Source organism: Triturus cristatus, chromosome 8, assembly GCF_964204655.1.
Source record: "Triturus cristatus chromosome 8, aTriCri1.1, whole genome shotgun sequence".
In the NCBI taxonomy this organism is placed as follows: Eukaryota; Metazoa; Chordata; class Amphibia; order Caudata; family Salamandridae; genus Triturus; species Triturus cristatus.
Genome location: NC_140591.1, coordinates 981,596,136 through 981,623,814, shown reverse-complemented (window position 1 = coordinate 981,623,814; position 27,679 = coordinate 981,596,136). Strand labels below are relative to the sequence as shown.

Genomic DNA, 27,679 nt, shown 5'->3' with positions numbered 1-27,679 from the left:
AAATCATTCATACTCAGAGAACCCTCAGTGTATTTACAGTGCTTTTGCTTTAAAATCGGCAAATTTAGCTCTCTCTCACACCTGAAAGAGGCGAAACATCAAATATTTTTAATCAATCTATGTATACATTGTATCCAACTCTCTGTGGAATCTATGTACTTACAAGAGTCTACGAGTCCTGTTCTGAACCCGGGACTGCGGGGGAGGGTGCTCTTGTCGTCACACTCTAAATAAAAACGGGACATCACTATCAATGTACCAAGTTGCCAGAGGTAATTAATCCACGCATTTATCGTCCCCTCGTATACATGCACCCGTGTCTTGCCAAAGCTGATCTGAAACTTGCTCACATCAACACTCAACTATCCCCCAATCAAAATGCTAGGGAAAACAAACGGGTGTGCGGTAGGGGCGGGCCGATCTACTATCAAGCCTCCAAGTATTCCTTGCAAATCCCGCTGCAGTAGGCACTTACTACTCCAAAGAGACACTGTCTCCAGTCTCCCCTCGTCCGTCCTCCGACGATACGGGTCTCTAGCAAACTGCCTGTATTTAAGGAGCCGGTGGTCCCGTCAGCGTCAATCACTGCCCGCTCTGTCTACGGCCAGCCCAGAATGCTCTCCTTTCTATAGACATAGAAATAGGCCCTCGCTTTGGTCTGTGTATTCTCATGCATCTAACATGGCGGCCATTCTTCAGTACCTTGGATAATCAGATCATGCCTCAGTGGATTAAAAGATCATGCCTCAGTGAATTAAAAAGTGTGATAATGTGAGATTCGAGATAGTGTGTTTTATTTAATTATACCCTAGGGAGTGGGACACACTAGTGAGTAAGATGCATTATTTACCTCACATAATCTCCACAAGGGGTAATTCCAAAAAACAGAAAAACTCCTCCCACTCACATCTACCCCTAACTGGATACCCAACTAACCTTATTGCGTATCTCTCTGTACCTTTTTCAGTGTTGCATGATACCATATAGTTAGAACCAGGGGATTCCATCATTTAGTCCCGTAGTATGACTTTTCAATCGTTCCACCCATCTTTGTTCTCGCATTAGAAGGAAGCTCGAGATATCACATATATTTGGTGGTATAAATGGTTTATCCACCACTACCCATCTAAGGTCCTTCTCATTATGTTTCTTTTCAAAGAAGTGGGCAGTAAGTCGTGTGTTGGTCTTGCCACAGCGTATGGTGCTCATGTGTTCCAGGATGCGAGTTTTTATTTTTCGTGTTGTTATGCCCACGTAAAATAATTCACAGGGCATTTCAATAAGTAAATCACATTTTCTGTGTTACATGTAGTGTGTTGTCTTAATTCCCAGGGACTCATTAGACCAATATCAATATTTTTCCCATTTATTGACGAGGGACAAGCTCTGCAGTAGCCACAGGCATAATGCCCAACTACTGGTGGTAAAAATTGATTGTAAATATGCAGATTGGCAGCGTCCCTCGCTGGCCTTGGGCGCGTGTTCACAATCATGTTCTTAATACTCGCACTCTTCTTAAAAGAGAACAAAGGGACAGGTTGGTTTAACCCATTCGAATTTAGAATTTGCCATTTCTTCTGGATGATTTTCTTCAGATGGTTAGATGTTGTATTATATGTGGTTACACATATACTCCTTTCCATTGTCTCTCTCGTAGTCGTCTCAAGCAGGACATCCCTGTTGCAATTCCTTGCTCTTTTTTGAGCTTTTCTGATTACAGTCTCGGGGTAATCTCTATTCCTGAGTTTGGCACTGAGATTCTCTGCTTCCTTTTTGTAATCCGCCACATGGGAACAGTTTCTGCGGAGACGCAGAAACTGTCCGTAGGGTAGATTTTCCCTCAAAGACCGAGGGTGGAAGCTCAGGAATGATAATAAATTGTTCTTATCAGTTTCTTTATGGAACACATTGCTGGTCAAAGTACCTCCCTCAGCTTTGATATTCAGATCGAGGAAAGGGAGGGTATCATTCGTAATCGTTCCAGTGAAGAAAAAAAATGGATTCCTTTGATTGAGCCAGGTGAGGAAGGTTTCAGCCGAAACTCTATTTCCCCTCCAGATGATGAAGACATCATCTATATATCGATGCCACTCCCTTATATTTTTCTGAAAGGGATTGGTAGGTTGGAAAATTTCTTCTTCCTCAAACTTCGAGACATAGAGGCAGGCCAAACTAGGGGCGCAAGAGCTCCCCATGGATGTACCATGGGTCTGTATATAGAATTTATCTTCAAATTTGAAGAAGTTCTTGGTCAGCGACAATTCCAAGAGGCAGAGTATAAATGCCCTTGGTGTCTGAAACTCCCAGTCCTCTGCAAAAAGGATGTTTTCAATCACCCTCAAGGTCTCTTGTTGGGGGATATTAGTATACAGAGATTCTATGTCCAGCCCAATTAGCAGGTCTCTGTCTATATCAAACTCCAAGTTCTTAATGAGATTAAGTACCTCTCGAGTATCTTTCAGGTACGCAGGCATCTTTTGTACAATCGGACGAAGATAAAAGTCGCAAAATTTGGATAAAGGTTCCAGGATTGAGTTCACACCAGAAACTATAGGTCGCCCCAGTGGGGGTCGTGCAGGTTTGTGTACCTTAGGTAAGGTATAAAAATAAGGTACAGTTGGATATTGATTACAAAGAAAAAGTGCCTCCTTCTGGCTAATCCAGTCATTTGCCAATGCTTCCTCTATTAGCGAGGAAATTTGAATCCTTAATTCTTCTGTAGGATCCCTCTCTAAGATGGTATAATTCCTTCTGTCATTCAACAAAAGAAGGCATTGGGCATTATAAGTGTCTAGGTCTTGGATCACTATCGCCCCGCCCTTGTCAGCTGGTTTTATACTGACTGATTTATCATCCCTGAGTTCTTTAAGGGCCTTGTTCTCCAATGTGGATAGATTAAAGAATGGTTTATTTGCTTTTGTTGAAGTTAAGAGATCTACCTCTCTCAGTACTGCCTGTTCAAAAACCCCCACCTCTGGAGGTAACTGATTAAGGGTAGGAACAAAGGTCGACTTCTTCCTAAGGCCTGTATCGTCCCCCTGATTGGAAGATTCTTTACCTTCAAAAAATACTCTCAAACGTATGTTCCGAAAGAAACCGGCTAGTTCACACTTTAGTTTAAATTTGTCGGGTTGGTTAGTGGGGACGAATTCTAGACCCCTCGATAGCACTCTCTCTTGTGTCGGTGTCAGAATCTTGTTACTTAAATTCATGACTAAGCTAGGTCCCTGCTGGTACTCGGTTCTCCTTCCCGGGCCATGCTGCGAGTTATCCTCTGGTTCATATCTTCCCATTGTACCCTCTGTGTCCTCTGTGATCTCTGTCTCCCCCTGCCTCTCCCCCTGCCTCTCTCTAAAAAAGGCGGATATTCTTTCGGGAAAAATTGGGGTGGGCCCATCGGAGGGTACAGTGGAGGCCAAGCAAATCCCATTTGTGGTCCGTGTTGGTAAGGTTGCATGTATCCTCTTGACCAACCTCTACCCCTGTATCTCGGTCTGTAATCACTGTCACTGCTCTCACTCCCTGAGCTAGAGTGATCTGAATTCTGACGAGTTAGCTTTTTTTGTGTCACTGTATTTTCTTTATTTTTAACATACTCATCATTGATATATGGGTAAACTTTCTCCCTAGAAAATTTCTTCAGATCTTTCTGTAGTTTTTGGACCTTGGAATTTACCAAGTAGTCTTTATATTCATTGACTACCTTATTTGTCTCTTCCAATTTCTTTTTAAACACAGAGATTTGGATATGTGTTCTCAGATTATCCTCACTTGCTTGGATTTGGATCAAAAGATCGCCTGAGATCTTTTTAGCTGTATCTATAATAAGGATAAGCCAATCTCTGGAGCATCTCCACGCAATCAACGACCAATTTTTTCTGAACGTGGTGTCTTCCAAAAAAATAAGAGGTTCATTGACTACTAGGAGACCCCCAGGAGCTGCATTGGCTCTCAGATACTCAGTGAGTATAGCTCCATGTAAGATGGTCTTGACCTGTGTCCTTTTGAGTTCTGTGAGTGCATCCCAACCCTCCACCTGTGTAAGTGCCTGTGTCAGTGTAGTGTCCCCTAACAGGGACGGGCATGCTAAAATTCTGTCTGCGGCCTCATCTCCATAGGAGAGGCCTTGTTCCTCCATTTTAGATTCTAATAGAACCTTATTGGGGATTTTTTAATTAAACACAGGTAATACCTGAAAACGTCTCTACGGCTAAGCGGCCGTGCTATACTCAAAAACACAAGATAGGAGAGACAAGGGATTAAGCTTTCTCTGACTCCCTCACTAGTACTTAATCTCACACGACAGAGAAACAATCAGAAACATAAACAAATGTGCTAGACGCTACAAGCGGGAAAATCAACAGATGTCTTAATACTGCCCTCACACACTTGGTAGTGTCATGCTTCATCATTGGGCCGCATCATACACCCAGGTGCAGACCAACACCTTGGATGGAGCGCAATTTTTTGGTATATACGATGAAGAGAAGTGGTGAGGGTAAAGTATAATAAAGAAGACAGACAAAAATCAAACACAAAAGTGTGACTCTCAACAAAACAGGAAAACAGATTTTCTCCTGGAAAAAGGGACCAAGAGAGGTGCAGAAATAGATATAAAACTGTCTCGAGGTAGACCCACAAATTTTATTCTTGTCAACCTCTGGCAGGATTAAAACCAACAAAATGGGGTATTCCGGGAAGGTAACGACCCTTCAATCCCCGCTGCAAAAACCAACATGTTTCTGCCAGCTTTTTATGTGCCCAACCGGATCACTCTGGCATTCATCAGGGTGTTGGTCCCTATTTGATGGTCTATACCACTACTCGGGTATTCTTTACCTTTTCACTCGGGGTAATACCCCAGCATCACTCTGTTTTGGGATTTCTAAGAGGATGTACAATTCTACAACAAGAAAAAAGGAAAAACGAGTCGTGATTTTCAATCTCGTAATTCTTATTGTTATTTATAATTCTTATTGTATTTCCCAAGCGTCCGTTAGCGTGATTAATATTCTCCATTACAGCCTGTTCTTCTAACAACCCCCTGAACCCGTGCAGGTGGACACCACAACTCACAAGGAACCCTACACCACTGGTTTGGGTGCTAAATCATTCATACTCAGAGAACCCTCAGTGTATTTACAGTGCTTTTGCTTTAAAATCGGCAAATTTAGCTCTCTCTCACACATCTCAAAGAGGCGAAACATCAAATATTTTTAATCAATCTATGTATACATTGTATCCAACTCTCTGTGGAATCTATGTACTTACAAGAGTCTACGAGTCCTGTTCTGAACCCGGGACTGCGGGGGAGGGTGCTCTTGTCGTCACACTCTAAATAAAAACGGGACATCACTATCAATGTACCAAGTTGCCAGAGGTAATTAATCCACGCATTTATCGTCCCCGCGTATACATGCACCCGTGTCTTGCCAAAGCTGATCTGAAACTTGCTCACATCAACACTCAACTATCCCCCAATCAAAATGCTAGGGAAAACAAACGGGTGTGGCGGTAGGGGCGGGCCGATCTACTATCAAGCCTCCAAGTATTCCTTGCAAATCCCGTTGCAGTAGGCACTTACTACTCCAAAGAGACACTGTCTCCAGTCTCCCCTCGTCACACTTTTTAATTCACTGAGGCGTGATCTTTTAATCCACTGAGGCACGATCTGATTATCTAAGGTACTGAAGAATGGCCGCCATGTTAGATGCATGAGAATACACAGACCATCCCGAGGGCCTATTTCTATGTCTATAGAAAGGAGAGCATTCTGGGCTGGCCGTAGACAGAGCGGGCAGTGATTGACGCTGACGGGAACACCGGCTCCTTAAATACAGGCAGTTTGCTAGAGACCCGTATCGTCGGAGGACGGACGAGGGGAGACTGGAGACAGTGTCTCTTTGGAGTAGTAAGTGCCTACTGCAGCGGGATTTGCAAGGAATACTTGGAGGCTTGATAGTAGATCGGCCCGCCCCTACCGCCACACCCGTTTGTTTTCCCTAGCATTTTGATTGGGGGATAGTTGAGTGTTGATGTGAGCAAGTTTCAGATCAGCTTTGGCAAGACACGGGTGCATGTATACGAGGGGACGATAAATGCATGGATTAATTACCTCTGGCAACTTGGTACATTGATAGTGATGTCCCGTATTATAGTCCCCCCATAGTGATGGTGCTACGGGGTTAGATAGCAGAGAAGGTGTGAGTTATTGTAGGAACTGCTTTTGCCCAGTGTTCGGAGCATATAGGGAAATCAGCGCCAGCGGAGCTCCATCCAATTGGCCCTCCAGAGTCACATAGCGTCCCTGAGGATCTATTCAAGTATGTGCCACCTTGAGAGGTGTGCTTAGTGCCACCCATCTGAGGGTGCCCCTAGCATAACCGAAGTATGTGGTGCCTATGACCGTACCTCTCCAGCGCTTGCGCAGTGAGGCTAATGTCTGTGCGGTAAGGTGTGTCTCTTGTATTAGTGCAATTGAGACCTTGTGGGTGCGCAAGTATTGGTATGCCATCCTGCTAGCCCCGCACATTCCAAGTTAAGAGTGTGTTCAGTATTAGCCATTTTAGAAAGTGAGGGGGACTTTCAACCCACCAACCGCCCATCCCACCCCCGCATCCCCCCACCCCACAGCCATCCCGCTGTATGTCCTAGTATACAATTGCACCCCACAACCCGTACAGTAAAAATCATAGATCGTTGTGAACAATAACATTCCCCTACCTCCCCACCCAAGGCCGGCTTGCCAACTGCCAATTGGCCACTTGCAATGAAATACCGTTAACATTATAGTAGAACAAATGCTATCTCAGCTACGTATCGTCAACTGGGGGCGCAGCTATAACCCAACCCAGGCTGACTTTTGGCTGCCATCATTTAATCATTTGTATGATATCTCATAACTCAGACCCCCGTGCCCGGGGCAGAAAAAAGCATGTATCATTAGAGCAACCCACCTTTTATTATCTGGTCAAATGCCCGTTAAATGTGCATGCACATAAAAAGGATATACAAGAAGAAGTCCACCAGGTTCTCTTGCAGACTGGTTAATCGTCACAAGTTCATGGCCTCCAGGTTCTGCAGACTTCAGGCCATTACCCATCTTCGGTCACCAGTTGTGGGTCATCTCCGGACCGTCTCCTCGCAATTCTGCACTTTGTGAGTCTGTTAAGGATTACTGGCAGTCTTGTCCATCATCCGATTCAGAGTCAGATCTCGCAGATGCCACAACATTACTGAGGTGTCCCGCCATTTTTATGGCTTGTGCCCTCTCCGCTGCCACTTGTTTCTCGGTGGGCCGTTGTACAGGAGGTCTCCTCTGTCGTCTTCGCGTGCCTACTGACTTTCAAGGCAGTTGTGATTCTGATCCTGCTGAAGCAGTGGGTGGAGGATGGGCGAAACCGTGATGATCTATCCAGGACTAAGCTTCCTCCGGGATGGAGCAGTACACAGTGAGATCTTTATGTCGTATGCAAAGTTTAGTTGGGTATTGCAGTGCATACGGTATCTGGTGATCCCTCAAGCACTGCTTGACCTCCACAAATGAAGATCTACGGCGCTGGACAGCCAGTGTATAGTCAGGGAAGATGTGTACCGTAGCATTCTCAACCTGCCATGGGCCCTTAGACCTGGTCGCCTGCAGAATATGGTCTCTGACCCTATAATTGAATAAGCGTGCAACCACTGGCCTCAGTTACCCGGACGAGGAGGGGCCCCCGGGACCCTGTGCGGCAGTTCTATGGAGAAAAATTTTGAGACCCTGCAGGATCACATCGGAGATCTAGATCTCCAAATACAGGTCCATGGCTGGTCCCGCTGCCCGCTCCGGCAGCCCTACGATGCGGATATTGTTAATGCGGGACTGACCTTCCTGGTCTTCCTACCGATTCACCAGGTAGTCCACCTCTTTCTGCAGGGATTTGAGTTGGTCAGTAGTTGTAGACATAGTGAGGCGCAAGGTTGCCAGTGCAGACTCCGACTCCTCTACTCTGGCCTTGAGTTTTTTGTGATCTTCCCTCAAAAATCCCATATCGAGGCATACGGTGTCTATTTTAGGACCTAACATGGACTTAATGTCCAGTATTGCAGCCATCAACTTATCAAAGCTATGTGAATGGTCTGGTGGAGTACCTGCATCGGAAGCGCATTGGTGTGCGGCATTCTCGCCATCGACTTTTCAGGCTGATGGGGCTGTGATTTGTCCGCACGTGGCTTCCCCATTGCATGGCTGGACATGAAGTATACCCTCTAGCAATGCCTCGCTCAGCTGGCCTCGGCAGGAGTTTGGGCAGTCCACGCGCTCCTTATAGGGGAGCAGTGGATCGCGACGCGCCCAGTGACAGTCCCCTTATTATGTTGTCCCCAGACTCGGAGGCAAAAAAAAAAAGCGCTGGCGCTGTTACAGTACATGTGGGTGAGGAGGAACGCGCTGTACACTGCAGTCCACTCCGTATGTTGCTCTGTATGCAGCCACCATTCAGAGGGGTTCCTGCTGCCTATATATACGCTAGAACGTGGCAGAAAAAGGGGGGAGGGTTCACCTACCGTTCTGGGACCCCCAAACTGTCTGCGCAGCTACTTCTATTGCATGTAATCCCCTCAAGTTCAATCTCAGCTGTGTCAAGGCACAATTCAATGTCCCACTCGTTGCACAGTTAGGCAGTATGCATCTCCTCAGGGTCCACGCACTGATCTCCGCCCAAACGATCCCTTGGGCCCAACACTGGTCTTCGGGCCTTTAGCACAGTCAATTTTCCCCAGTCTCAGGCGCAGGATGGGGAGGGGGGTAGCAAGAAGGAGCACCCAGCCGCGATATTAGCGGGGACTCACCGAGAAAGCAAGCAGTCTGACCCCTCAATAATGCGCTAGGATCATGCGGGCCTTGCAGTCAGTCCAGTCGGCGGCTGCTGCGCAACGCCTCCGATGCAGCTTAGCCTTGGTTCCTAGCAGGTAGAAGGGAGCAGGGAGGAGGGGGGAGGAAAGTGCCTCCGTGTGCCGGTAATCTGTCTGAGGCCGCTGGCCTCACAATCTTCTGAGACCCGGGAGGGGGTGCGTTAGGCAGGCTCAAGCCCGGACTCCCTCCAGGCCGGGCCGGAAGTCGGTTGCAGAAACCGTTCCAAAGGGGTCGAGACACCGTGGCACATGCCGCCAGAGAGCGTTCGTATATATATGGATCTACTGGGACCTGGGAGGGGGCGCTTCAGGCAAATCCAAACCCCGACTCACTTCGGGCCGGGTCTGGAGCTGGCCGCAGGAACCGCTGCAGAGGGTCACGAGACCATAGCGCACGCTACCGGAGAGCGTGCGTGTATCAGTGGATCCTTCCAGCCACCTCACTTAGCTTTGGAAAGGGGGGAGAATTGCCATCTTCCGTGCCGTCGCCGTCCGCAGGCCGCTCCGTCTTCCACACCTCGGATGTTGACTGGGGACTGTAGCGGTCTAGTTGTTATCACGTCACGTTGACGTGACGCAGGCGGCCATGTTGGCGCCGGGGTGCGCGCGGGCAGAGAGGGCGCCGAGCAGCAGCGGGAGGAAAGTGCCGGCCGACGCTCCTCGGTACATACTCATTAGAATGCTAAATAAATATAGCGGTAACACAACAACGTGACTCGTGTGATTTCTGAGCAACATTACAGTGGCGACGAGAGTGGGATAGAGATCTGACCGACGCAGGAGAACAGGAGAGGGCAACACTCCACGTGGCCCCCACGAGGCGAAGGAAGTCACACAAGCAGGTCACCAGGCCCAAAACGGAACACCAGACAGGCCTGCCTGGAGCGGGGGAGTCACGGAAAACGTCCTAGTCAACCACGTCGGACGATCCGAGGTACGGAGCAACCGAGGAGCGTGGCAGTGCCACAGTACAGCACACGAGCCGCATATAAGCCACAGGGACGACGCTACCCACAAACGGCCAAGAGCACCCGCGCCACCTTCACACATATAAACGCACAGGGAGCGCTGCGCTGGCTACCAAAGAGGAGGAAGTGGGGTCTAGTAACAAGAGCCCCCAGAGAATCAAGCACACAGGGAACAACAACAACACCCCAGGCAGCCCCCCGAGCAAAGCCACCGACGGAACGAGCGCCAAGGAAGTGAAGATGAGTACCCCGGCAGGGTATGCGATTGCACCCGTGCAATTCCTAACGAAACCCGGAGACCCACTGATGAAATGGGAGGACTGGAAGGAATATATAGACAATTTCATAGGGGTCCTGGAGGACGAAAATGAAGAGCAGTTCACTCCTCAGAGAAAAAAACGCATCCTGCTACTAAATCTGGGCCCAGAAGGTCTGAGAATATACAAGAGTCTAGTACCAACGAAGAGAGAAGACACAGACGACGATGTGTATGCGCATGCAGTGGAGGCCCTAGATGAGCGATACCGCCCCACCATCTGTGTTTCAGTGGATAGATATAACTTCCAACAAAGGAAACAAAAGGTGGGGGAATCCATCGAAGAGTATGTAGCAGCGTTGAGAAAACTAGCAGCCCCGTGTAAGTACGCACTGTGGGAAGATGAATTCATAAAAGACCAGGTGATCATGCACACCACCAGCGCAAACGTGCAAGACAAGCTGTGGGCGAGTGGGGACACCACACTCAAGGAAGTAATGGTCATAGTGAAGAGGGCAGAACTCTCGAAGAGGTGCGCCGATGCCACCAAAAAAGAGGCGGTCACCCCAACCATGGTGAACAGGATACAGGAGGGAGATCACCGCAAGGACCAGAAAAACAGACAACCCATGGCCAAAGGGACTAGCAGATGGCAAGGGAAACAAGCGGACAGTGAGAACAAGAAAACGTGCTACAGGTGTGGAAGTTGGTCCCACGAAGCCCACGACAGACGTTGCCCGGCATTCCGAGCCAAATGCCTGCACTGCGGTATCATGGGTCACTACGAGAAGGTGTGTCGGAAGAAACAACAGAAAGGAGTGGTGAAATATGTTGACCAAAGCGCAGAAGACCTGGAGGAAGCCACAGAGGAAGAAGTGGTCACCGTCTTATGTATATACGATCAGGTATTGAGCGTAGACGCCAAGAGATCAACCAAACCAGTCCTAGAGATGTCCATGGGCGGCATCACCATTTCAGTAGTGGCAGACACCGGATCCCCATTTACCATTATACAGAGAGCAGTGTGGGAAGAACAGTTCCAATCCAAGTTGGGCCCTGAACTGGAGAAACTAGACATACGACCGGTTACCTATAATGGGGATCGCATTCCCATGCTGGGCTTCCGACGTCTACTGTTCGAGTTCAGAGGCCGATCAGCGCGGTGCAAACTGTATGTGGCCGAGAAAGGACCCTCCGTCCTAGGATGGTTAGACCAAGGCGACCTGGGCATAAAACTCGACCCAGGAGGGAAGGAACAAATTCTACTCACAGAACAGGAGGAATGGCCGGACATGAACAGATGGAAGAAGAACTACCCAAAAGTGTTTGGGGGCACTGTAGGGAAAATGGAGAAATTTCAACATAAAATAGTACTCAAGGACGGAGCCACACCAGTGGCACATAAAGTGAGGAATGTGCCCATTGCAGTAAGGGAAGCCGTCCAGACAGAACTCCAAGATCTGGAGAAGAAGGGCATCATAGAACCCATCACCTGCGCCGAATGGCTGGCGCCCTTGGTGGTCGTGATGAAACCCAATGGGAAGGTCAGGCTCTGCGTGGACCTGAGAGAACTCAACAAAAACATAGTGGTGGAGAAATTTCCCCTTCCCAAGATAGAGGAGATGTTGGCAAAAACCAGAGGAGTTCAGTGGTACTCCACCATTGACCTCACATCAGCTTACCACCAGGTAGCTCTACACCCGGACAGCAAAAGCCTGACATCGTTCATCACCCCGTTTGGGTGCTACAGATTTTGTCGCATGCCGTTCGGACTAGCCTCGGCGGCAGCCGTCTTTCAGAAGATGATGCACCAATTGTTCAGAGACTGCAAAGATGTACAGTACTTCCAGGACGATATCCTAGTGATGGGGAGAGATAGGAGAGATCATGACCGGAAACTAGAAAAAGTACTACAAACACTGGAAGCCACAGGTCTCACGGCAGAATGGTCGAAATGTCGGTTGGGACTGCAATCGGTAACCTATTTAGGCCATGAAATTGGGCGACAGGGGATCACACCCAAGACGGGGAATGTGAAAGCCATCGCGGAAGCACCGCCCCCCAAGAACAAGGAGGAAGTCAGATCGTTCCTGGGGATGGCGGAGTACTATAGCAAATTCGTGGTACATTTCGCATCCAAGACCTACAACATGAGGAGGCTGACAAGAGAGAGCACGGTGTTCCAGTGGACACCGGAAGCCCAAGCGGAATTTGAAGTCATCAAAGAGGGAATCCTAGAAGCCATACCACTCAAGGGGTACGACCCACAAGGCGCCACCATACTCATCACCGACGCCAGCGACAAGGGGTTAGGCGCTGTACTCATGCAAGACCGAGGAAGAGGGGACATGGAGACAATCAGCTTCGCCTCCAGAGCACTGACGGAGACGGAAGGCAAGTACAGCGTCATCGAGAAGGAGATGTTAGCGGTAGTGTGGGCCATGACGAGGTTCCGGCAGTTCCTATGGGGTACCCGATTTCTGCTCAAGACGGACCACAAGCCGTTAGTGAAGGTACTAACATCGAGCGGGCATGCCAGCGCCACACCCCGGATATCGAAGATGTCCTTAAAACTGTTGGAATTCAGATATGATGTGGAGTACATCCCAGGAAACAAGAACCGAGTGGCGGACTACTTGAGTCGAGCGGCGGCCATGGAGCCGGGAGAAGAAGACCCAGCGGACAAAGGAGAGTTGGTAGCTCTCATAGAGGACCAAGAGAAGATAATCAGCATACAAGAGTGGACGGAAGCCTATGAAGAAGACGCTGACCTTATGGAAGTAAAAGCGCACATCACACGAGGGTGGCCTGATAAGAAAAAGGTGAAAACCAACCTCAAACCATTTTATGAAGTGAAAGAAGAACTGACAGTAGGTGACAAGGGCACATTCATCTACCGGGGAGACAGAGTAATTCCCCCCACGAATCTCATCAACAAGCTGCTGGACTTATTACACGAAGGCCACCTTGGCATAGGGAAACTCAAAGCCAGATCGAAACAGAACTACTGGTGGCCAGGTATGGACGTAAGAGCAGAGAGGTATGTCAGAGAGTGTCCCCAATGTCAAGGGGCCGACAAAACATTGAGACCACTACGTCCAGCCCTTGGGAAATTCGACACTCCCTCAAACCCGTGGGAAGAGTTGTCAATAGACATTCTAGGACCGGTGCTGGATGACCAGAGCATACAGAAATACGTGTGTGTCCTCATCGACCGCTATTCCAAATGGCCAGAAATAAAGGTGAGCGAATCCATGGACACGGAGAACATCCTGGAGTTTCTATCGGAAACATTCACCCGAGAAGGAATTCCCAAGTCCATCTTAAGTGACAATGGACCACAGTTCACGTCGGAAAGATGGAAACAATTCATGGGAAGAAATGGCATCTCTGTAAAGCACACGGCCATATACCATCCGGCAGGCAACGGTCTGGTGGAACGATTTAACAGAGTGGTGATGGGGGCCATACAAGCGGCCATCACCTGTAATAAAGACTGGAAGAAAGCGTTGGAGAACATGGTATGGGCCTACAGATTAACGCCCACAAGCACGGGGTCTAGCCCGTTTCAAATATTGAGAGGACGTGAACCCTTCACGCACGACAACAGAATCTGGAAGGAGAAGGTGGTGACCAGCGAATGGTCTCCGGCGGTAGTAAGAGCAAATCTGGAGAGAGCACAAGCCATCTACACCAACAACTACAACAAGAGAAGGAATGTGAAGGACACTCACTTAGAGAAAGGAGAATGGGTGAGAGTAAAGCTGGCGACCCTACAAAGAAAGGGAGACAGCAAGTACAGCAAGCCGATGCAGGTTAAGGAAGTTTATGATCGAGCGGCCCTGCTCAGTGATGGGAACGTGTGGTCGCAGGACCGCATGGCCCGGTGCAACAAGATATTGAGATGGGAACAGTGGGATCTGGAAGGTGAAGACACGGAAGACGGGGATGAAGAGAACAAGGAAGGCGGAAGTGAACAAAAGGAAGAAGCAGGTGCAGGAGAGGAGCAAGAAGGTGTGTTAAGGGGTGAGCCCCAGTGGTAGAGATGGACAGGCCGAGAGGCAATAAGAACAGCGAAGGAGCGATGAGTGGAGGAACAGAAATCGAGGAAACGCAGAGCCAAGGGGCTCGAGGGAACATTGGTAAGGTGACCAGGAGTGGAAGACAAGTGGTGAGGCCTTCCAGGTTCCAAGACTTTGAACTAACCTGCGAACTGTAAGTGACTGATTTTTGGTTTGGTAAAAGGGGGAGATATGTAGCGGTCTAGTTGTTATCACGTCACGTTGACGTGACGCAGGCGGCCATGTTGGCGCCGGGGTGCACGCGGGCAGAGAGGGCGCCGAGCAGCAGCGGGAGGAAAGTGCCGGCCGACGCTCCTCGGTACATACTCATTAGAATGCTAAATAAATATAGCGGTAACACAACAACGTGACTCGTGTGATTTCTGAGCAACATTACAGGGACCAAGTCTCATCCAAGGGCCGCAGCTGATCGCAATCACGGCGCCGCTCCTCGGGCGACGGTCTCATATCGACTATACTCCGGACTCAGGGGGGTCAGTATGCATGCAGGGGGGCTTCCCCATCACACTTAGCCCCGGACGGGTGTCTCATTACACTGGACTTCAGGATATTTTTGCTGGCCATACGCGGAGCTCAGCAAAGAGCTTGGTCACGACCCCAAAAACATAAGACTTTTTAACCATTTAAATAAAGTTTAACATTTCAACTTTACTTTCGGTTCATTTTCTTAATCCGGTTTCACAAATCTCTTGTGCCCCACAGCCAATATGTTGGGCTCAGGACTCGTAGGGCCGTGTCGAAGTAGCCGTGCACCTCACGGCACAATGCAGTGTTTTCGTGGCTCAGCACGCACCCTCTTCATGGACGCCACGCTTTCACTTCTACATCTCCACAGCACACGCTTTATGGACGCCAGCCTTCAAGCTAAGTTTTTTAAATGTAATTAACTCAGCTTCACCGCCTGCAGCCTATCACTCCCGCTCCCCCACAGCAGTTGCGCTTCTGGTTTAAGCGCTGTGGATAGCGGACCAAGCTGCATATGTGTCTACACTGAGGGCTGCAGCGGACTGGTATTACATGCTGCATCCCTACCATCCCTTCAGCCCCATACTTATAGGTGTATCACAACAAAAATGGGGCAGGCAGCCAAGCCCAGAGTGGAGGCAGTGCCTACCGCATTACAGCTCAGACCTGGGACGTTCAGAGCAGGCGTCATGCAAGTCGAGGGGTAATGGTGCACAGCACTGCTTCCGAGCAGCCAGCCCAGCTGACAACATCTCGGAAGGTCCATTTTCATTCTCCTCTCCACCTTATGTGTGTACCAAATCGCAACCCCATGCAAAGGCGACAGATGTGTTCAATTTCCTTCTTGCAGCAACACAACGAAGAGCCTGTTTTGTATGTGGTAAATTTAAACGCAGGCTTTTAAACTGTTGACAGTCTTGCTTAGTTAAATGTAGTTTTTAGGTCTCACATACGCAGCGCGCATGCGTTGCTTAGGAGGGGACCTCTTGGAATCGATCCGCTTTTTCCCCAAAAACGTGCACGCTTTGCATTGCTTTCAATTGCAACGCGTGCTCGTTTGGCGTTTTCCTTGCGGGAGCGAGCAGCGCCATCTGTTAGCACTTATTGTGCTCGCTCCCGCAAGGTAAACGCTGCACGTCCCTGCTCTTGGCCACACTCCCCCCACTACTCCCACTTGTTTACCGAGCTTCCCTCTGCTAGTCTATCAGCACGACTTCAGAGACGCCGCACTTTATGTTTTGGAAACATTGATATTAGGGCAGTTCACTTTCGTTGCTGCCTGTTTGTTCGTGACTTTTCCCCCACGTCCCTACGCTAGAGCCCTCCCCTACTCCCCAAGCACACATACATCTGTGGATTTCTTAAGGCTGAGACCTCGCACTGTGACCCCCTCCTCCCCCCGCAACCCCACCCCAGCACTAGCACTCCCCCGCTGCCTGCCTCTCTTTACTCCAGCGGTGGCATGTGCAGGTTGTTAACCCTTTCCCCTTGTTGTTGGTTGCAATTGGTGCTTAGAGGCTTCTAGTCTCCTGTTCTTCGTTGATATGCCTCGTGTAGTGCGGCGCTATGTGTAGGAAGAAGGCGCACATAGTGAGACAGAGGTACTCTTTATTTTCCAGTCTGCCCCCATCTACTGAGGGGGGAGCCGGACTCCGCCATGTCTGTCCTCGTCGCTGGACTTTGGAACTGCCCCCTTCGGGCACCTCTCATCATTTCTTGTATCGGTCCCCAGCTCTTCTTTATGGCCGGATGCGTGCGTAGGTGTGTGTGCACAAGCACACACACACAATGAATTCCATCCCCCGCTATCCCCTCCTCCAAACGCACACACACACTCCATATTCACTCACACCCACCCCACCCCCGCTCTGAGCTCCCACACTACTTCGCCAAAGCCTCCCCCATGCATAACCTGCCCTCTCATTCATCCTGTGCATGCGCGCCTCTGTCTCGTGCCAGTCACACATCCGCTTGAGTTACCAACCTACACCATGCCTTCTCCTGCCATTCTACCAGTTTCCCAGTCCCTTCCACCACAGTGGCGTATCAGGTGTGTCATGGGCCCTAGTGCAAGAAATAAAACAGGCCCCTGGTCGCCGTTTGAACTGTGAAGTGCAGCAATAATAGTGGTCTAGTGGCCTGGTATTGCTTCTGGGCTCCGGTGCCACTGCACCTGCTGCACCAATGGAAGCTACACCAATGTCTTTCCACCTGGCTCCCGTCCTCTCCCTTCCTGGTCCATTCACTCTGGTTTATTTCTTCCCGGATACCCTTTTCCTAAAGGCCATTACGCGATCACTACACATCAAAGCTCTCTTTCTCGTCCTTCCTCTCTTTCTTTGTCGCCTGCTCACCCCTTCATTCTCTGCTTTGCCTCCTTGTCTAATAATTCCATGATCTGCCCATTCTCTTTTTGCCTAACTTCGTCTTCTCACAGCTCGCACCCACTTACTCATTTCCCTCCTCCACCTACCCCCTCCCTCCTCCTCCTACCCCTTCTCTCCTCCAGCTTCTTTCTTTGTATATCCAATTCTCTTCACTCCCTCGTGTCTTCTACCTCTGTCGCCCTCTCCTCTCTTCTCTTCAATCCATCGTCAACACCTTTCTCATTTTCCTTATGTCCTTTATGCCCGTTCTCCCTTCCTTTAACTTATTGTCTCTATCACAACCTCACTCTTATCGCTTTCCTGCCTGGTTACCCTTTTTTCACTGGCATCTCATTTAAACTGACATTATTGATCTCCACCCTTATCCTCTATTATGTTTCTCCCCCTTTCTTCCTCTGCTCTGCTCACCCAGTGTCTCACGCTTGCCACTGTCATTACTTTTCTCTTTTCTTCATTTTGTTCTTTTCTTTGCATCTTCTCATAGCCCCTCTTCCTGTCTACTCCACTCTTTTCCATGCTGTCATTTTCCCTCTCACTGTCTCCTCTTTCTTTTTCCCTCCTTGCCTTCCATCGTTCTCCCTCCCTTAGCCAGCACTGGAACCCTGCTTTAAATTCGCCTTTCTCTCCATTTCTTTTTTCTTCTCTCACTTTTTGGTCTTATACATCTGTCCTCGTGTTCCCTCTTCTTCCTTCTGTTTTCCAATTCCCCTCTTTTCTTTCTCATCCTTTCTCGTCTCCTTCTATGCTATGCTATTTTCTTTCCCCCTATGTTTCACTGTAAGATGGTGCTGGTATATGAGTGTGTCAGAAGGCTGGATAAGGATGAATATCTGGTTCTTCCTGCTCTCTCCTCCGACATGATGTTAGTGGACTAGTTGAGATGACGCAGGGCTAAACCTGCAACCAGCAAGTCCCACAATTCGCACCCTTGACCTCCTGATGATATCACAATCTGCCCCACTGCTAGCCCCTCAACAGTTTTCTGCCGAGGGTTTAGTGAAAGGGCAAAAAGTGCAAACTATAGAAAGTAAACTGGGGTCTGAGGCCTTAGTTATGAGCTGGCTAGCTAGGTAACAGGAGCTATTTATCACACCCATTAAATACTGATTCCCCGGGGTGGGAATTTAATGGGTACTATAGCGAGCACCGAATACCAGATTTCCTCATTGCATTGGGAAATAATGAGCATTTTGCTGCTTTCCACACCAAAAATCTACATCTGCTAGTTAACTGACCTTTTCACCTGGTAAATATCAGCAGGATTGACCTGCTAATATATTTAGTAAAAACTCAGAGGGTGCAGACAATTTGTACCGACAGTAAAGTTTTCATGTGTCACAATTAACCACGGCACTCCTAATCCAGGTATGTGTCCTGTTTTCTTCTATTGCTGGAGCTCCTTAATGGCTGATGAGACCCTGGTAGTAAAGGGGTAGCAAAGGGCAAGCTAGGGATATCAGCTGCTGCTCTTTGTTACCCCTTCTGTCATCCCTGCTCCAGATCCCTTTAGCAGACCCCACTGCACCAAGCTGCTATGCCAGCAGGCTCTTCCAGATTTGAGAGCTTCCTTTTTGTGATGCTCTCCAACATAAGCTACCACCCTCTTCTGTTTTTAGAAACTAGTTTGTTCCACCTCCTGTTTCATCCTCCCATTTGCAAGCATATATTTCTAAATCAGACTACTTGAACTAGTGTGTAGCAGTTGTATAGCTCTTCAATTTCTGGCTGCACAACACCCAGGAAAATGTGCTGCATGGCTAAACACTTATGAGATCCCAAAGGGGAGACCTATTAGCTACGCCAATGCTTGTTTCACATTTGTGGTGTGATACATGCTTTGGTGACACTTCCGTGGATCTCCGAGGCTAGTGTAAAGGGGAGAACATTACCATTTACAACACTGATAGCTCTAACTTTCACAAATGCGAGACCAATTGCATTGCAAATGCTTGTTTTAAATTGGGCTACTAGGGCCTGGTGAACAAAGTATTTTTGTGTACTTAAAGGCTGCTATATGTAAAATAACAGACTTTGGGATCACAGAAGTTTGTGTCACAAAGTACAAAAGGCACATTGTGAGTCAGTAATGTCTTTTTGAAGTGCAAAGTGCGGTTTGCGACACATGATGAATTGCAAAGGAAAAGGTCTCAATCTCTCTGTGATTCGCAATGCTGTGTATTGACTATAATTGCAGTCACAAAATATTGGTTAGTTACTGATTCACAAAATGGGGTGATAAGACATGTGTAAAGTGGAAGTTGTCCCTAAAGGACAGCTTCCACATTCAGAATGGTAACTTTTATTTTTTAAAGCTGCCTCTTGGTGCCATGCTTATGATAACAGAGGAACCCTGAGACCAGTTCACCCTTCTCCTCCTTAAGAGGTAAGAGAAGGACCAAAAAGGTACGGGAATGGCACTAATAGGTGTAAACTAGGAAGCGAGCAAAGGAACCTTATCAACTGCTGTTGCTAGATACCAAACTTGCTTCTTATATTCCCTTTCCCTACTTGACAGAGAAATGTAACAATTGTGTGGCTACTACAGAGTGAGTTATTCTGTGTTATTCAGATGAGTATATTTCTCTGGGAACTATAGTCTTTTTTCCTGTGCCACTGGTTTTCATTGTCCCATTTGCCACTGTTTCCATCCCCTTGGTCTGTGAAATGTACAGACTCTTAGTGTTCTTTGTCAGTAATTTGAGTATTGTGTCTTGTTGTTTAACACTCACGGTTCATAGTACCGCGAGATCAGTTACAGAGGAGGCATAATACCAGAATATCAAGTTTTAAGTAGTATGCTTCAGTAATTTAATCGCCAGAATATCGACTACCAAAATATTGTCAAGATGAATATATAAACAAGTATAGATTTGCTATTTTTGACTCCACTTATATGTACCGTGAAAATATATATATCTTCAAGGTATGTGGTTCTGGAGCTAAGAACTATACATTTATACTTAACCATATGTACTTACCTTTATGAAATTTTTGGTAATCAATATTCTGACTATGATATTGTGTGGATTGTTATTTTTGTGCTTGATATTTGCCCAGGGGCTGTTAGAAAAACAAATGGAAGCTGTCCTCGAGGGACAGCTGCCACGGTCACTGAATTGCTGTTTCATTTTCGAAAACAGCCCCTATAACTTTAAGGCACTGTGGTTGCTTTGGAAAAAACGTTTCCATTGAGTGAACGCGACTTCAGGGATGGGGTCAGCTGTCACATACAAGTATCCCTCTCTGCGTTTGTAGCCTTTTGTAGAGGTTTACAAAAGGACTATAAATATTGATGAGGCTTGAAATGTTCCCATTAGATGCGGAATGGGTATTTAGGTGGAGCCTGGCGGCAGAGTGCATACGCTGCTCGCTCTGCGGGACTTCTGTAGTAGAGTATGGGAGAGAACCTCTCCCACAGTCCGCCCTTATTTTTCATTGGCTTGTGTGATTGTCTTTCTAAAATGCTACCTTCGGATTCGTTAATAGTCTTGTTAGTCCCTCTTAATACGGCCTTGTCTTTTATTTGTTAACCTTCCAAGCTACTGGCCCCTTTACTTCAGCTGTTACACGGGACATGTTATATAGTCTGTAATCACTATATACGTTATTGAGTTTCTCTTACTGCAGGCCGGACATGCGCTCCTTCAGCTGAAACCACTTGTTTTTTTCCTAGCAGCATGGCCGACCCTGTAACAATTGCATACGCTTTCAATCACTTTAACCCAGCATTATCTTGTGTCTGTTTCAGCCCCCCAAGTAAAATGTATTAGCAAATTAAGTCATGCGAATTCCAGGTAGCACATAATCCTGTGTGAATGGGTTGATGCTGACAACAACACATCTGTGTTACATGTCATCTGCACTAAAGCCACCTAACGGGTTGGTTTCAAAAGCCTGTTTTATTACCAATACCACCACCACCAAAACCACCACTAATACCACCACCACCACCAATACAACCATCACCAATACCACCACCACCAATACCACCACCACCAATACAGTGTCCTTAATATGGCCCAGTATCTCCTTCCAGCATGTGGTAATTACTCTACAAGACCACCAGATATGGCGAGAATTTCCCACATCCTCTTTAAAATTCCAGCAAAGAGGGGAGGTGCCCGGATAGATGGTGGAGAGACGGGCCGGCTTATGGTACCATTGGAACATCAATTTATATGCCAGTTCTGTAAGAGAGAGACTGCAGTAGGTTTTGGGTATGTCCCGCCACAGTGTCTCCCATTGTGTGGGCGTTATGTCTTCCTGGGTGGTGTTGTGCCATGTTGACTGGTAGGTATGAGTGTGTGTTGGTGTAGAGTGTTGAAGCGTATGGTAGATGTTAGATGTAAGGCCTCTTAAGCCATCGTAGGCCCGTATGAGCTTTTCAAAGGGGTTGTAAGGACGAATAACCGAGGGGTGTACTGCCCAATGCCTCAGTTGCCAATATTGGAGCCGTGTGGTATCTGGGAGTTGATTATCTGCCTTGTACTGATCAAAAGACTTCATGATATCCCCAGTGAAGTGGTCTCGGAGTATCTGACAGTACCCAGTGCTCCAACAGCAGAAGGAAAGGGGTGCGAGTGCCAGGGGAAGTCTGGGTTATGAGCAGTAGGCGTATTTGGAGAGGCAGTGTCAGGTACCGTTTTAGTAGGGGTAGCAGTGTACATGCTACATAGCCGTGCATTTATTTATTTATTTACAGAGTTTTATATAGCGCAAACTTGACCCGAATCGGGTATCGGAGCGCTTTACATAGCACCAGTTGCATTACCTGAGGACATGTCAATAATTTGTTAGGCACGGGGGTATTAAATGATTTGCCTAGAATCACAGGATGTTCAGTGTCATTGCTGAGACTCAAACCCAGTTCTCCAGATTCTAGGTCGACCGCCCTAGCCGTTAGGCCAACTCCTCTCCTGTATGCTTGGGCAGCCAGGCCAGGTTCCAGGTCCCACAAGGGTTGACACGCCACCATGTGGTCCGTGTGGAACCAATGCTTCTAGTTTTTCCGGACCACCCATTCGGAGACATAATTCAGATGTCCGCCCAGTAATACTTGAGGAGATTGGAGCCAGTATCTGTTTTTATCTAAAGTTGTGTGCTTTATTTATTTATGTATGTGTTTTATTGTTTCTTATAACAAAAAGCAATGCATGCATATGTCAGTAGTTTAGAGGAGATAGCATAAACATTCAACTAGTTCGAGATTTAGTGTAAAAAAAAATAATTCTGTTCTTTAATTATTATAAATAAAATGGTAGCCAGTAACGAAAAGAACAGCATAAAATTAGAATTCATGACGAATAAAAAAATTAAATGTACTTACAGTACATAGTATGTTCATACTCAAAAACTGCATCTGGAAGCTCCGATTAAAGTATAAATATAGATACATAAAAAATCAAGAGGAGGTGGGACGAATTAAGAGTGAAGTTTGCTTCGAATGTCCAACTGCAGGGTCTGACCCAATGGCTTTCTGGCACTCATGGGCAGCACAACAGCAATAGTGGTTCACAAACTGAGCCAATTAATCCATCTTTTCTACGAGAAGAGGTCAGAGTGAAATGCAGGGAATAACAGCGGTTGTATGTCAGTGAATATCATGTATAATTAATATTGTGTCTTAAATATCATTCACATAAATATAGTCCTCTTGGTTGTAGTTTTCCTATCATTAACTTCAATGAGGAATATTCTTGTAGACTACATTTATGTCAGGGAATATTTATACTAAATGATATTCTGACAATTATTTTCTGTATCACACCATGGCAGATTTCTTGCCATAGTTTTTTGTAGCTTGGTACGGTTGATAGACAATTCCAGATCCCATGGAGTCACATCAGGAGGAGGGCTCTGCACACACAAACTGCAAGTGGTCTTTTTCGTTTAACATTCTAGTAGACAGCATCTCTGGCTCCCCAACATTCAAAATGTTGTTGACTTGCTTCAACCTGGTTTCATTATGTTTATATAGACAACTACCAAAGGTGTAGTTGGGTGTCATCTGCATGTACTTAGAAGAGGGATCCGCATGCCATGCTCTGCTGCAGAAAGATTAAAAAAGCAAAGAAGAAAACCCTGATCATCCAAACTAAACTATACAGACCTGAGCCAAGAGCTGGAAGGACATAATGACAAATGTCCCCAGCTCTGCAAAAAAACTAAATGTATACATGTATGTGGTGTTTGTATATCCCGAAACTGGCCAGACTGCAGTGGAGTGCGGTCCAGGGACGAAGGCAAGGATACAGTGGATGAATGATTGGAGATGCAGGTGGGTCGCTGAGCAGAAGTGAACTTCATTATGATGTAGTGTTCTGTAAAGGGACTCATCTTCCGCTCCTCCCTAAGCAGGAGTAAGTTTGGAGCAGGTTGGAAACAGGGATGTTGTTTGAGATCCTGGGTTCATAGATGCAAAAGACCTGTTTCCTTGTGTTTTCATGTTTTACACTAAATCGATAGATCGATAGATCGATAGATGTAGCAAACAAGGTGGTATACATAGATTTAGTATGTTCTATGAGTCAACAGTTATAAAACACATGGGCGCAGTTCTGAAAATGCAGGGGTTTATAGTCTAGTTTTTACTGATGTAGACGTAGGCCTACATTTTGAGTGAAATTCAGATTTCAATGAAATTCAAAGAATTCAAGGAGTACATCTGCACCTCTGGCACTGTTGTAGCGTCTTAGAAGTAATCATATAAATATTCATTTAGGAAAAAAAATTCTATCTGAGAAGCCTTTTGCCCTTATTCCTCATATACGTTGCTTTTTTCTGGTCCATTTACATAAGCACCCCAAACATGAGTAAATCTGTGCACTTTTTCAGGGTGGGATACAACCTGCAAAACGTTTGTGACTACCCAGAAACCTGCAGGTTTTTGGGTTTTCCTTTACTTTTGTTGGTGGACACTCTTTGGATCTTGCATATAGCCACTAGTGATTAGTTTTGCCCATATTCAAATGCCACTTTACTGATGGCATTTCTGTGTGTGAAAATCCCTTTTAAGAGGGCAATATCCCACCATTTTTTTAATTCCGTGAATTAGGAATAGCATTTTGCCTTCATGTATGACATTATCTGTGCAACTGAGTTTCACCTAGGTGTACAGATACATTTGTAATTATTACATTCTTTTCAGCAGGTTTCAAAATGAAAGTGACAAAGAGCAAAGGGATACGGAGAAGAGGTTTCATGAGAAAGAACCAGAAAGACCAAGGTATTGGCTGGATGATGGCAGAAAACACAGGACAAACTATGAGTTTGAGAAGTTTGTGAGAAGAAATGAAGAAGATTTCAAATGGGGAAAAGGATATAACCACGACCGAGGGAAGAAGGGGAGCCACAACTACAGCTTCAGTATGGAGTCGCTTGACAAACTGGGTAAAGAGGACAAGTGTGATGACATGGCATCCAAAAAGGAGCGAATAAGAAATAAGGTTCTTTTATTCTTTTGGGATAATTTTTCATTCGAAAAATATTCCCCTATGGCCCAGTTTTTACCTGTGCAGAAAAAAATTATAAACACGCTTTTTTTTACAAAAAGGCATACTTCTTATAAAATATTTATATTAGAGCTGGTCTTTGTGTACACACTCTGGTGAATTACATCACACAGTGTGCAACATCTTTTACTAAACCTTTGGAAGCAATTATTTTCAGTGTTTCTAACTGTGTTTTAATCAGTGAACACATTTGTAAATAATTAACAGGGAGGAAAGACTGGGGCTTGGGTAATGGGAGAGTAAATGACGACAACAAAAGCTTGATAATGTCACCATTGTTCATTTCAATTTAAGGAAAGCTGGTTAGAGCTGAGTGCCCTGAAAGGGGTGTACTGGACTGGGTTGACAGCAAACACTTCGAGCACGATTGTATTGTGTTATATTGTTGTATTATGTGCCACTTTATGCTCCGTGTGGGGTGGCAAAACAATGGGAGTGTGTGGTGTGTGGCAGATTGTTGCATTTGTTGTGATCCTTTGTGAGAAGTGTGTTGGTTTCTTTCATGTACAGCTAGAGAGGCGCTGTTATTTTGTCTCTAATTAGTTGGTGGTTAGAATTTTCTCTGCAGGTTTCGTGTTATGTTTTCTGGTCTCTAGTATGATAAACACCTGGGAAAAGAGGGGCAACAGGGTGCTGTGGGTATCCACACTGGGAATGGAGTGCAATCTGCGAATGCCCACTAATCCATATGGCAACATGCACAAGGTAGAGAGGGATCAAATGAGTACAGTTATGCCAGGTGGGCAAGAGTGAGAGTTGTTGACTTAAGCAGTAGTCATGCACCTTTTTAAAGGCAGGGATACTGCCTGGGACTGCATAAATATCCTTTATAAGAGAGGAAAGAATTGTAAGAGCAATCAAGGTTGGCCGCCTGAGCAGTAACTACACAAACGTTAAAAAAAAGAACAAGATTCCACCTACGCCAGCCATGCTGAAGGAGGCCACAGTTGTGAGCAGGGATTTGCACCCTAATCCAATCTCAAGCTCCCAAAGGTGGACGAGTAACATTCGGGCAAGCCCTACTGAGAGATTAAATGCTTTGTAGTTTGATGCCTTGACAGCGCAATACTGAATCACTCAGGCCCAATACTTCTTAGATCCTCGAGACTATTGCTCTTCACATGAAGCTCCTCCTGCCATTCTAGAATTTCCTCCTTGTGAGAAATTGGATAACTGGTTGAGAGGGGTTAAACCCTACTCAAGCAGCAACCACAATCCCTGTCAGGGTGAGGCACAAGCAAACTCCAAATTAACCTGTGTTTAACCCTCTGGCTTTACTTAGAGGAAATGTGTAAAGTATTAATGCAGCACTTCAAACAGTAATAAAGTGAAAACACAACACAAGAAAAGTTTCACATCAATTTAGAAAAATAGAGCAATATTTTATAACTAAATGAAGACCAAACTGACAAAAATCCAATGAGTTAAACCGGAGATTTGCAATTTTAAAGATGTAAGTGAAAATAGCTCCAAAAAGCCAAAAGCGCAACTCCCGGCTATCTGGCTGTAGGAGACTGGAAGAAAGTTATAAGTTCAGACCAACTGTGATGGCACGCAGGTCGGATACAGAGACCTGGTTAAAAGTTGCTTTCTCAGTCCAGCACAAAGAGTTCATTTCATAGAGGAGGGCGCCTCGAGGAGCAGAGAAGTGCACAAACTGTCGTTGATGTACCGTGTAGAGCAGGCCTGGTGTCCTGTATGGTTGTTGTTATAGCACAAAGATTCTGTTGACGTTGTGAGCAGGTAGTCCTGGTGGTGCTCACTGTGTGCGGTCGATGATGTAGCTCAAAGGGTCAGGCTCACAGACGTTCGCATTGGCAGGCTGTTAGAGTAACAAGGTTTTGGCACCGACAGGCCCATTTGCGGTTGTGAAGAACCCAAAAACTTCAGTTCAGCCTCTCTGAGGCAATGCCCAGGGTCCAGGACCTATGGGGCACCACTTAGGGTTCTGGGACTTGCTCCAGCTGGGTCTGGGTGCTGGTGGTTGGGAGCCTGTTATGTCTCTGTGGCTGTCTCTTAATAGGAAGTCAGCAAACTAACCCTTGGAGTCACTCTGGGAGTCCTAGGTTCAGGTGCAGATTCAATCCCTCTGACTAAGGCAGGAGGTCAGCAATCCAGCAAAGCAGCAGTCCAGCAAGGCACTAGTCAGGTAGGGCAGTAGTTCAGCAGAGTGGCAGTCCTTTTAACAGCACAGCAGTCTTCCTTCTTGGCAGAGTCTCCACAGGCCAAAAAGTATACTGAAGAGTTGGAGTCTGAGTCCAAATTGATACCAGGTGCCTCCTTTGAAGTGGGAGAAGCTTCTAGAGGTTTTGCTTTGTAGTGCACAGGTTTTCTGCCTCCCCTGCACCGGCTCCAGGCTAACTGCATGAGTTATGCAGCCCCTTGTGTGGAGCCAGGACACAACGTATTCAAATGTAAGTAGGGCTGGGCCCAACTCAGCCCTCCTATCCTGTCAGTGATCACCCATCCCGGCACACCAAAGCTCTCTATTTTATGTGGCTGTTTAGGAGGAACACACCAAGCCCAACTGTCAAAAACGCCCAGTCTTGTGACCTGGCTGCAGGCACTAAATGGCTAAGGCAGGAAAAAGCCAACTTTCTAAACGTTTTGGAACAAGAAAGTGCCAGTAATGACTCTACTTAACCAACACTAAAGTTTCTGTTTGTGGTCACACCATTTAATTTTCTGTGATTACCATTTATTTTACATACAACTGTCATCAACAGAGAAACAACATCATGAAAAGAGTCAATTAACATTCATTACATGTCCCACGTCAAGGCAACATCATTGCATTATCATGACACTAAATTATTACCTAAATATCAAAATAAATAGAAAACATATAACAATGAATGTCCCAGTCCTGAATTTTATAGCAACCAAAGGGGCAGTAAGTGGAATGACCATAAAAGTCCCTGATTGTTTTGGCTTCCAACATAGGAGTGTAGGCTCATACTGACACATTGCATGTCTACATAAAGGGAACACAGGCATGCAGGGAATTGTTGGTGGAAATAATTTAATGGTCAGATCCCTTTTCCAGGCCATAAATTAAATTAAAGAATGTTGCAGGCATTCCTCCCATCACCTTTTGTGTGTTGGATCTTCATTGATA

The 27,679-nt window shown here is 46.6% G+C and overlaps 1 protein-coding gene across 3 annotated transcripts in view; it reads left to right on the top strand.

Annotated features, from left to right (window-relative positions):
- The window catches only part of UPF3A (UPF3A regulator of nonsense mediated mRNA decay), a 508,452-nt gene that overhangs the window by 433,665 nt on the left and 47,108 nt on the right, over nt 1–27,679 (top strand). The window contains exon 9 of one of the 3 annotated variants that reach the window (XM_085620493.1): nt 24,201–24,439. In XM_085620493.1, coding sequence (XP_085476619.1) covers nt 24,201–24,439 — 239 coding nt within the window. Of the gene's footprint in view, nt 1–24,197; nt 24,496–27,679 lie in introns of all 3 variants that reach the window. The other 2 variants (XM_085620494.1, XM_085620492.1) reach the window with 2 other exon arrangements.